General features: G+C 43.6%; 2 protein-coding genes across 2 annotated transcripts in view; one reads left to right on the top strand and one right to left on the bottom strand.

Moving 5' to 3' along the window:
- The window catches only part of klhl6 (kelch-like family member 6), a 10,797-nt gene extending 95 nt beyond the window's left edge, over window positions 1–10,702 (top strand). Inside the window, exons 1-7 of the mRNA XM_017471750.3 lie at window positions 1–1,339; window positions 1,853–2,018; window positions 4,702–5,151; window positions 5,282–5,519; window positions 5,599–5,801; window positions 6,025–6,238; window positions 6,462–10,702. The exon at window positions 1–1,339 is cut by the window's left edge and continues 95 nt beyond it. Coding sequence (XP_017327239.1) covers window positions 1,077–1,339; window positions 1,853–2,018; window positions 4,702–5,151; window positions 5,282–5,519; window positions 5,599–5,801; window positions 6,025–6,238; window positions 6,462–6,760 — 1,833 coding nt within the window. The 5' untranslated portion in view covers window positions 1–1,076 and the 3' untranslated portion in view covers window positions 6,761–10,702. The remainder of the gene's footprint in view (window positions 1,340–1,852; window positions 2,019–4,701; window positions 5,152–5,281; window positions 5,520–5,598; window positions 5,802–6,024; window positions 6,239–6,461) is intronic.
- Window positions 6,845–10,754, bottom strand: LOC108267566 (cyclin-L1). The gene is made up of 11 exons (XM_053681169.1): window positions 10,393–10,754; window positions 10,013–10,087; window positions 9,820–9,929; window positions 9,579–9,696; window positions 9,364–9,428; window positions 9,014–9,113; window positions 8,781–8,885; window positions 8,159–8,300; window positions 7,985–8,066; window positions 7,816–7,899; window positions 6,845–7,734 (listed from the first exon to the last, which is right to left on the bottom strand). The coding sequence occupies exons 1-11, from the start codon at window positions 10,633–10,635 to the stop codon at window positions 7,452–7,454; spliced, it is 1,407 nt and encodes a 468-aa protein (XP_053537144.1). The 5' UTR covers window positions 10,636–10,754; the 3' UTR covers window positions 6,845–7,451.
- Between the last annotated feature and the right edge of the window lie 275 nt (window positions 10,755–11,029).

Genomic DNA, 11,029 nt, shown 5'->3' with positions numbered 1-11,029 from the left:
ATCAGTCCGCTGTACACTCCCCAGTGAGCGAGCCGTTACTATAGAAACCGTAACATATCGGGATGAGCGCGTTCATTATATATAAACCTGCACTACTGTCAAATCTGCTGTTATAGAAAACTAATCAGCACCTTCTGACCAATCAGAGCACAGAGCTCAGCAGCATCATGCAACAAGCATGTTTATCATTCTTATCACGCAAACATTAAACATTACAGATATTGGTGATAAAATGTCAGATTCTTTAAATGATGTATTTATTGTCGTGTGTGTGTTCATTTAATGATGTTACATTTCTGTCTTAAACCTCTTCAAATATGCTAATTATTTAGGATAATGATTCGGCAACCTACAGAACCAGCTTCTCAAGCTAGCTAGACAGCTAATTCGGCTAATGTTAGTGATGAACAGGTGTTGGTTGTCATGGTAACACTGCAATATTTTCAGGCGGATGAGGATACTGAAATCCCTCGGTCTAACGTGAACTAGTTTGAACTTAAAAGGGATGGCAGGAGCACATTGGGGTGTTTCCAAATTTGCATACTCATGCATATTTCTAGCTCTGGGTGTTTATAATGAGGCTGAAGGTGTAGAGATGTAACTAGGATTTTTTGTTGTTGTTGTTTCTTGTGTATTAAAAGATGCGTATTAAAGATGTAATTCTACAGTACACACATCAAACTTGACACCTTCAGGTGGATTTTAAAACTACAGTCATGATGCTAACATCACATGCTAATTTGCAAAAGCTGCTTTTCAGCAGTGGGAAACCATGTTTCAGAAGACAACCGTTATTTGTACAGACATGTTGCATAAACAGAGACTGTTTTAAGGGAACTTCCCAGAAGACGGCTGTGAATAAAGAAGAGTGTGTGTGTGTGTGTGTGTGTGTGTGTGTGTGTGTGTGTGTGTGTGGTTTGTGTCAGATTTGAGAAGTTTCAAAACTTCCTGTTTTTGCACCTGATCTCTAAAGTGAGAACAGGAAGCAGAGCAGGAGCTGAAAACATCAGCGCTCGTAACACGCTGTAACGCTCGGTGCACTCAGTCAGAGCCGTGGTGCACAGAGTGAAGGAACCATGAGCGACTCTGTGGAGAAAAGCTCAGACTCTCCTGCACAGATGGAAAGTACTGGAGCTGGTGGACTGACGAACACCCCTCTTCAGGAGAGGCTGGATGACGAGAGTGTGATCTTTAACGACACGAGTCTCTCGGCACAGATCCACGCTGAGCTCCAGGGTCTGCGTCTGGACCACTGCCTCACCGACGTGGTCCTCAGCGTCCAGGATGAGAAGTTCTCCTGCCACAGAGCTGTCCTCGCCGCCGCCAGCTTGTACTTCAGGTGAGTCGGCGCGTGGACCGAGGACCAGCGGGTCAGTGACTCATTCAGAAGATCAGCACGGACCAGTCCAGAGAGACAAAACGTTTCTAATGAGATAAACATGATGTTTCATGACGAAATCTATGCAAACATTTAGTGTAGAACTGCATCTACATAACTACACACCTTCCACTTTGTGGGGGAAAAAAATTTAAAACTACTTTTTCTTTTACTTACCAGCAGTTACTTTTACTTACCAGTTTTTTGTTTGTGTTTATGAATATCTCCAGCAAGAGTGGACACACCACTGTTTTTGCTGCTTCTTCTTGTTCTGCTTTTGTTATGAACTGACATGTAATGCACTTATTTATGTGTATGATTACACTTGTGGATTTAGAGAGGAGTGTGGTGGTACGTGTTCATTCTCCCCAGTATCACCACGGCTATATCCTCACGACTCGGTCCAATGTCAAATCTAAATGAATCGGTAAAAGATATGGTGTCTGTGAGTTATGGTTGTTTTCTGATTTTCAGAGCAATGTTCTGTACGGACCTGCGAGAGAAACATGAACAGTGTGTGAACATTCAGGGAATCGATGCAGAGGACATGAAGATACTGCTGGACTACACATACACTAGCAAAGTGCACATCACCAAAGACAACGTCCAGAAAACTCTAGAGGCAGCCAGTCTCTTCCAGGTGTGTGATTATTATAGTGTGTGTGATTTAGTATAGTGTGATTATAGTGTGTGTGATTATTATAGTGTGTGATTATTATAGTGTGATTATAGTGTGTGTGATTATTATAGTGTGATTATTATACTGTGTGTGATTATTATACTGTGATTATTATAGTGTGTGTGATTATTATAGTGTAATTATTATAGTGTGTGTGATTATTATAGTGTAATTATTATAGTGTGTGTGATTATTATAGTGTAATTATTATAGTGTGTGTGATTATTATAGTGTGTGATTATTATAGTGTGTGATTTATAGTGTGTGTAGGATTATTATAGTGTGATTATTATAGTGTGTGTGATTATTATAGTGTGTGTGTGATTATTATAGTGTAATTATTATAGTGTGTGTGATTATTAGTGTGATTATAGTGTTTGATTATTATAGTGTGTGTGATTATTATAGTGTGTGTGATTATTGTAGTGTAATTATTATAGTGTGTGTGATTATTAGTGTGATTATAGTGTTTGATTATTATAGCGTGTGTGATTATTATAGTGTGTGTGATTATTATAGTGTGATTAGTGTGTGTGTGATTATTATAGTGTGTGTGATTATTATTGTGTGATTATTATAGTGTGTGTGATTATTATAGTGTGTGATTATTATAGTGTGATTGTTATAGTGTGAGTATTATTGTGTGTGTGTGTGATTATTATAGTGATTATTAGTGTGTGTGTGTGTCTGTGATTATTATAGTGTAATTATTATTGTGTGTGATTATTATAGTGTGATTATTATAGTGTGATTAATATAGTGTGATTATTATAGTGTGTGATTATTATAGTGTGATTATTATAGTGTGTGTATTAGTGTGATTATTATAGTGTGTGATTTATATAGTGTGATTTATATAGTGTGATTATTATAGTGTGTGATTATTATAGTGTGATTATTATAGTGTGTGTATTATAGTGTGATTATTATAGTGTGTGATTAATACAGTGTGATTATTATAGTGTGTGATTATTATAGTGTGATTATTATAGTGTGTGTATTATAGTGTGATTGTTATAGTGTGAGTATTATTGTGTGTGTGTGTGATTATTTACATTTATGCACTTAGCAGACGCTTTTATCCAAAGCGACTTACAAATGAGAAAGATACAAGCAAAGCGATCTCAAGTAGAGAACAATACAATAAGTGCTACCATACGAGATCCATTAATTGAATTCCAGAAGAAGCAAAGTGCAGAGTAGAGGTGTAAGTGCAATTTTTTTATTTTTTTTTAATGAGTTTGTTAGGTGTTCATTGAAGAGGTGGGTCTTTAGTTTTTTTTGAAGATGGTGAGAGATTCTGCGCTCCGGATTGATATTGGAAGTGCATTCCACCACTGAGGAACAGTTAGTATGAAATTTTTGGAAAGGGACCTAGCGCCACGTTGAGTTGGAACTGCTAAACGTCGGTCGCTAATCGATCACAGATTGCGAGAGGGAACGTAGGCCTTCAGGAGAGAGTTGAGGTAGGAGGGTGCTGTTCCTGACAAGGTCTTGTAGGTGAGCATCAAGGCCTTGAACTTGATGCGGGCAGCTACAGGAAGCCAGTGGAGGGAGATGTGACATGGGTTCTCTTGGACTGGTTGAAGACGAGGCGCGCCGCAACATTCTGAATCATCTGAAGGGGTTTGATGGAGCTGGCTGGGAGGCCTGAAAGCAGTGAGTTGCAGTAGTCCAGTTTAGAGATAACAAGAGCCAGGACTAGAATCTGTGTAGCCTGTTTGGTGATGTAGGGTCGGATTTTCTTGATTATTATGGTGTAATTATTATAGTGTGTGATTATTATAGTGTGTGGGATTATTATAGTGTGATTATTATAGTGTGTGTGATTATTATAGTGTGTGATTATTATAGTGTTTATTATAGTGTGTGTGATTATTATAGTGTGATTATTAGTGTGTGTGTGATTATTATTGTGTGTGATTATTATAGTGTGTGTGATTATTATAGTGTGATTATTAGTGTGTGTGTGATTATTATTGTGTGTGATTATTATAGTGTGTGTGATTATTATAGTGTGATTATTATAGTGTGTGATTATTATAGTGTGTGTGATTATTATAGTGTGATTATTATAGTGTGTGTGATTATTATAGTGTGTGATTATTATAGTGTGTGATTATTATAGTGTGTGACTATTATAGTGTGTGTGATTATTATAGTGTTTATTATAGTGTATGTGATTATTATAGTGTGTGATTATTATAGTGTGTTTATTATAGTGTGTGATTATTATAGTGTGTTTATTATAGTGTGTGATTATTATAGTGTGATATAGTGTTTATTATAGTGTGTGTGATTATTATAGTGTGTTTATTATAGTGTGTGTGATTATTATAGTGTGTGATTATTATAGTGTGATATAGTGTGTTTATTATAGTGTGTGTGATTATTATAGTGTGTGTGATTATTAGTGTGTGTGTGTGATTATTAGTGTGGTTGTGTGTGATTATTATAGTGTGTTCATTTTAATTCTATTTCTTTCCAAGATTCATTTCTTTCTGTTCAGTATTTTTTAATATTCAATATATTATGTTGCTTAATCTGTTTTTAGTTTTGTTTACTCCATCAATTTCTTTTTTTTCTTTTCTTCTCTACTGATTATAAATATTAATTAAAACCCGTTCTCATTGGTCGGCTGCAGTTCCCGCGAGTGATGCAGGCATGCGCTCGTTTCCTGGCCGAGTCACTTTACCCAGAGAACTGTGTTGGGGTTCTGCGTCTGGCCGACACACACTCGCTGGTGGAGCTGAAGGCTCGTGTGCATGAGTACATCGTGCAGAACTTTGGGAATGTGGTGGAGCACGAGGAGGTGCTGGAGCTGCCGCTGGACGTGCTGGTGGAGCTGCTGCAGAGAGACGAGCTGGCTGTGAACGATGAGGAGTGTGTGTACGAGGCGGCCATGCGCTGGGTAAAGGCGCGTCACGCAGAGCGCCTGCCCTCACTGGCCCAGGTTCTCGCTCATGTGAGACTCCCGCTGCTAGAACCCTGCTACTTCCTGGAGAAGGTGGAGAGCGACGCCATGATCCGCTCCTGCACTGAGATTTTCCCGCTTCTACAGGAGGCTCGTGCTTATCACCTGTCCGGGAGCGAGGTGTTGTTTACACGCATACACACACACTGTACACACGTACACACCTTACATCGGCTGTGTCCCAAACACTATTGTCTGATAGACGTGTCATTACAGCATGTGGGCTGCAACTGTGTGTGTGTACGTACAGGTGATTTCAGAGCGCACTAAGCCCCGCCTCCATCAGTACCAGTCGGAGGTGTTTGTGATCATCGGCGGCTGCACTAAAGATGAGAAGTTTGTTTCGGAGGTGACATGTCTGGACCCCCTGCGCCGCAGTCGCCTGGAGGTGGCCAAACTGCCCGGCACCGACGCAGAGTCTGAGTGCGACACCAGGAAGTGGGTGGAGTTTGCCTGCGTCACCTTCCGAAATGAAGTTTACCTCTCAGGTGAGAAGAGAAAGGAAAGTGTTTATAAATGTAATGCAGCCGGAGGTCACTGCATGTGCATCGTTCCCCCATGTGTCAGGTGGTAAAGAGACGCAGCACGACGTGTGGAAGTACAACGCTTCGCTCAACAAGTGGATCCAGGTGGAGTACCTGAGCACGGGGCGCTGGAGACACAAGATGGCTGTGTTGGGGGGGAAGGTTTATGTGATGGGGGGATTCGACGGTGGTCAGAGACTCAGCAGTGTGGAGGCCTACGACCCCTTTCACAACAGCTGGACAGAGGTGATTCAGAACTTTTTACGACGTAACGATTTAGAAAGTCTCACTGTTACACAACTCCATGCGGTTACGCTCAGTGTCCGTTACCGAGACGAAGTTAAGGTCAGCTAGAGGTCAGTGTGTGTGTGTGTGTGTGTGTGTGAGAGTGAGTGAATAAAAGGGTTTATTAATAAATATCTGCTGTGTGTGATTCTCACGCCACTATTTTGGATCTTCTCCCCCTCAGGCTGCTCCTCTGCTAATCGCCGTCAGCTCCTTTTCTGCCGCTAGTTACGGAAACTGCGTGTACGTCATCGGCGGTGGACCGAATGGGAAACTGGCCACCAACAGCCTGCAGTGTTACCATGCAGCAGCCAATAAGTGGACATTAAAAAGCCCCATGCCCATCGAAGCCAAGTGCACCAATGCTGTAACCTTCAGAGACTCCATCTACGTCGTGGGTAACGCAACCTCCTCTCACTCACTCCTTACCTGTCTGTCTCCTCCCCTCCCTTACCCACCTATCTCTCTCTTTCCCCACTTACCCACCTGTCTCTCTCTCTCTATTCCATACTGAACTATCTGTACCTGTCTCTCTTTCCCCATACATATCAGTCTACTTGTATTTCTCTATCCCTGTTACTTGGGCTCTCTGACTACACACCCGTCTCTCTCTCTCTGAAGGCGGGGCAATGAAGGCGTTGTTCAGCTACAGTCCTGGCGTGGACGTGTGGACGTTGGTCACACAGCTGGGCAGTGAGCGGGCGAGTTGTGGGCTCTCGGCGTGCTGTAATAAACTCTTCATCACTGGTGGGAGGGACGACAAGAACGGCGTCATCGCTACGGTTCTTTGTTGGGACCCGGACAAGAACACGCTGACGGAGGAGTGCGTGCTGCCCCGCGGTGTCTCGCACCATGGCAGTGTGACGCTCAGGAAGTCCTACACACACATCCGCAGGATCGCACCCACACCCACCGAGTGACATCATCATCATCATCATCATCATCACCGCCACGTTTACACAGGAGAACCGACCAAGAACCCAAAAACACGGCACAGCTCTGACTCTCAGTGAGAAACATTTTATTAAAAGATTATAAAGATACAAACTTGATGGAAAAAGTGAGGAAGTGTGTAGGACAGAGCGCAGAAATCCAGCTGTGCTCCATCATCACACGTGCACATGTTGCTCACACACACGTTTTTCCCTGATACACTCACATCCATAATTCAAGTCTGACGGGACGTGTTTCAGCTCTTCAATGTGAAGCTCGCTAGTGAATAAGAAACACCTCCTGCTTTCCCAGCATGCCCATGCGACAGGAAGTCGCATATGTGGATAGTCCCAAATCTAGAACCAGAGCTCCACCCACTGGAAGCCTCATGTCAAGGCTGAAAGGATTCGGATTGGCTATGTGCAACAACCAATGAAAATGCACAAGAGGCGGAGTTACGTATTCGTTACATGTGACCAGCGTAACGTTGGGCCTTTGTTCACACTTTGTTTTGGTGTCTCTAGCTGTAGCTAAAGCACGCAGCTAAATGTTAGCTAGATAAATAGCTAGCACGAGCAGTAGCAACAGCAATATGTTTGTTCTGTTCTAAACCCCGCCTCCTGTACATTCTTACCGGTTTGCTGACACAAGCAATCAGAATCCTCTGAGACGGGAAGGTCACCTGCTGTGGCGAGAATGTGAGGAACGTGTTCTGCTCTCGTCTTTACGCCTGTAATCACGTGACCTTCCGCGATCATGTGACCGCTCCTGCTCTCTTCTCTCCCGGTGCTCGCTTTTGCTTTTGCGTTTCCCGTCGTCGCGGTGACGACCCCGTGAGTCACTGAGGGAGCGGGAGCGTCTCCGTCTGTCTGCGTGGCGACTCTGATCTCTCTTACTTCGGTGTTGCCGCGGCGACGGGCTGGGGCTGCTGGGAGAGCTGTAGGTTCCTGAGTGACTCTGCCTAAGGAGGAAAAAACATGTCACGCATTAATGACTGACAGTAACCACACCCACTCTCAGGTCTCCATGGTAACGGACTCACCGTGTGTGCGGAGAGGGGGATGGAGAGCGCCCCCTGGAGGCAGTGTGGCCATTCTGTACTACTCCACCCTCCTCCTTCTTTACTCTGAAGGAAAACGCGCACGCACACACACATACACAATTACCTTCTATACAGTAAAACTCTAAATCCTGGCCACACACACACGCACCTGGTCATTGGGCTTTTGGAGTTCAGGTGCCGCTCCTCTCTCTCCTCACCGTTTTCTTCAGTTTTCACTTCCTTTGGAGAACCTGAGCAGAGAACCTCTGTTAATTTTACACACACACACACACACACACACACACACACACACACACACCCCAGATGTAGCAAACACACACACCAGGTTTAGAAGCAGGAGAGAAGGTGGTGTTGGGTTTGAGAGCCGGAGTGATGCTGTAGTTCACACCCTTCACCTTCAGTTTCTCCTCCTCCAGAAACACCTTCCTCTTCTCCACCTCCTTCTCCAACTGTGCAATGTCCGGCTGTGAGACAGACAGACACACACACACACACACACACACACACACACACACACACACACACACACGAGAAAGATCATCTTTCAGTGTGCAGAAACACTGCATCAGTAATTTAATAAAGTGTGTTCTGCACTGTAGAATGTGTATTTTATCTTCTAGAACAGTGTGTGTACAGTTGCTGAACAACTGGATCCTGTGTGTATGTTCGTTCACACTAGCGAGAGACAAAGCAGCAGGAGATCGTTCATTTTCTCCTTCTCTTCAAGTTAAAAAGGTCAAACTCCGCCCCTAACGATCTGCTCTTTATGAAGTAACAGCACGACAACACTGATGAATTTCACAAAAATCTGCTAATGTGCAAAAGTATTCACACCCTCTTACGTGTTCAACACGCAATACACGCTGATCAGTGTTAGAGAGGCCATGTGTGGGCCCCACCCCCAGGCTAAAGTGTGTGAAAGTATTAGCAAATTAGTATCGTACCTTCCTCATGGAGTACAGTTTCAGCGTGCTGATGCAGATGTCCCTGATCTCCGACTCCGATGCTCCGAACAGGAGGAACCAGTGCGGGTTGGTGGGGAGAGGAATCTGAGTGCGCGCACACACACACACACACCAGGACTCAGTTTAATTAGTCTCTTCTGTACTGAACGACGGGAAATGAACCACAGGGGGCGAGGTTTGTAAACAAGAAGTAGTGGTGTGTGCGCGCTCACCTGTAGAGCCCGAGCAGCCAGGTAGATACAGGCACACGCAATGGTCTCCGGTTCAAACCTCACAAACACATCGGTCCTGAGCGCATCGTTCATATAGTTCCTGTAAAACACCACCAACACACTCCTGAACATGCTGTACAGTGGACTTGTGCGATATAAAATCATTCCATGTTAACTGCTGCTGCCTGGAAGCCCCGCCCCCTTCCCCCTCCCCCATTACTGCAGCATGACCTAAAACCCCAGCATGGTGATGGTGTTAGGATAAAGTGCAGAGCTACAAAGCGTGTATTAACCCGTTATAACCTGAGTGCGGTGTTAATAAAGCTGTAATTACACATAACTTCACCCACCAGGCCGTCTGCACCAGGATCTGATTCTTCTCACACTCCAGCACCTGCAGATACATCACGATCATCTACACACACACACACACACACACACACACACAGACAGACACACACACACACACACCAACATGTATCCGAACCTGGAGCAGTACGGAAGGTTCCGGCTGTGTGATCCGGTTGTGCAGCGAATTAATCTGGTCTCTGCAATGTGACTTTACCTTGTGCGGGTGTTTAACGTGGACGCAGAAGCCAAGCTCCTTCAGCACCCGCCGCTCTGCTTTAATCACCTGGTTTTTGGTGTTGATGTAATTCTGATCCAGGAACAGTGGAATATTTCTGTCACACACACACACACACACACACACACACACACACACACACAAACTAACTAATCCCTCAGTGTTCACAGTGACACGACCCCTGAGCGGAGCGTGATGATGATGATTATGATGGAGTTACCTCTTTCCTCCTCCCTGCTTCAGGTGATGGAACACGTTGATGACGTCACGCACCCTCCTCGGAGACTCCTCGATCTTAGAGGCTAGATTCACACACGCCATGGCCACGATCTGACACACACACAAGTTTATTCACCTCAGGTTCAGTACCACAGTGTGTTAGAGCTATGACGTCACGGCAGGGTCTTGTTTACCTCAAAGTTGTGTTTTATGAAAGATTTGGAGTAAAAGAACCGCTGAAAGAGGACCTGTCCCGTCGCCATAGCAACCTGGCAAATATAGATAAACCGGATGTGAGATGTTTTATCTATAACTGTAAGTGTTTTAAACCTAAAAATCTGCACACCGAAATAAACAAGACAATGATGATAATAATAATAGTAAAAAAGAAAAAATAACAGCAAACGTTGGCACAAAATCACGTGATTAACGGGAAACTGGACATTAATGTTTAAAAATAATAACAAAGCCAGATTAGCTCATGCCAGCGATGCTAGTTAGCAGTTATTTATATAAAGATGTTTTACAAAGACTTATAAAGTTTTATGAAGTTAAATTAGACTAAAGCTGTGACCTGTGGGAGTCTCAAGAGGATCCCCGCGGACTGGATGAATTCACAACCCAGGATCCTGAACTCGGTCTCGGTGTGGAGCTCCAGCCCGTCCCGCATGGACGGAGTATCCGAGCGCTTCTCCTCCGGCACCAGAGAGCTGTCTATGGCCAACAAAACTCCCGAATAAACCGCATCTCCGATCACAATCCCCGCGGTACCGCCCGGAGCCTGAGCCGACACACTTGGGGATAAAACACCCGACATTTTATAATCTCAGTGTAGAATACACAATAAACTTTAATAAAAAAAATAAATAAAATAAAAAAAAAAAGCCGAGTAAATTTCCTCTCGACGGAAAGTTTGCGTTCCGGAAGTTAAGAAACACCAAAGCGGAAATGATGTTAACTCCGTTTAAATTTTAAATCCCGCTGAATACCGCGAGAATACAACATCACCTCTGGTTACGTCAGGGGTTTTTCTGTTAGGGAAAACAGATGTTTTAATTGTTACATGTAATAATTAATGGAATAAAGACACGATATAATAAAGTCAGACTTGCTGGAGTTACTGAACAACAACTTCACACTTTAAATCTGTTTATAGTTACAGTTTATGTTCAGGGAAATTAGTTAGTTGCTGTTCTCACCTTTTTTTTTTA

The sequence above is a fragment of the Ictalurus punctatus genome, chromosome 7, assembly GCF_001660625.3.
Source record: "Ictalurus punctatus breed USDA103 chromosome 7, Coco_2.0, whole genome shotgun sequence".
NCBI classification, from domain to species: Eukaryota; Metazoa; Chordata; class Actinopteri; order Siluriformes; family Ictaluridae; genus Ictalurus; species Ictalurus punctatus.
This window is presented reverse-complemented; position numbering and strand designations above follow the sequence as displayed.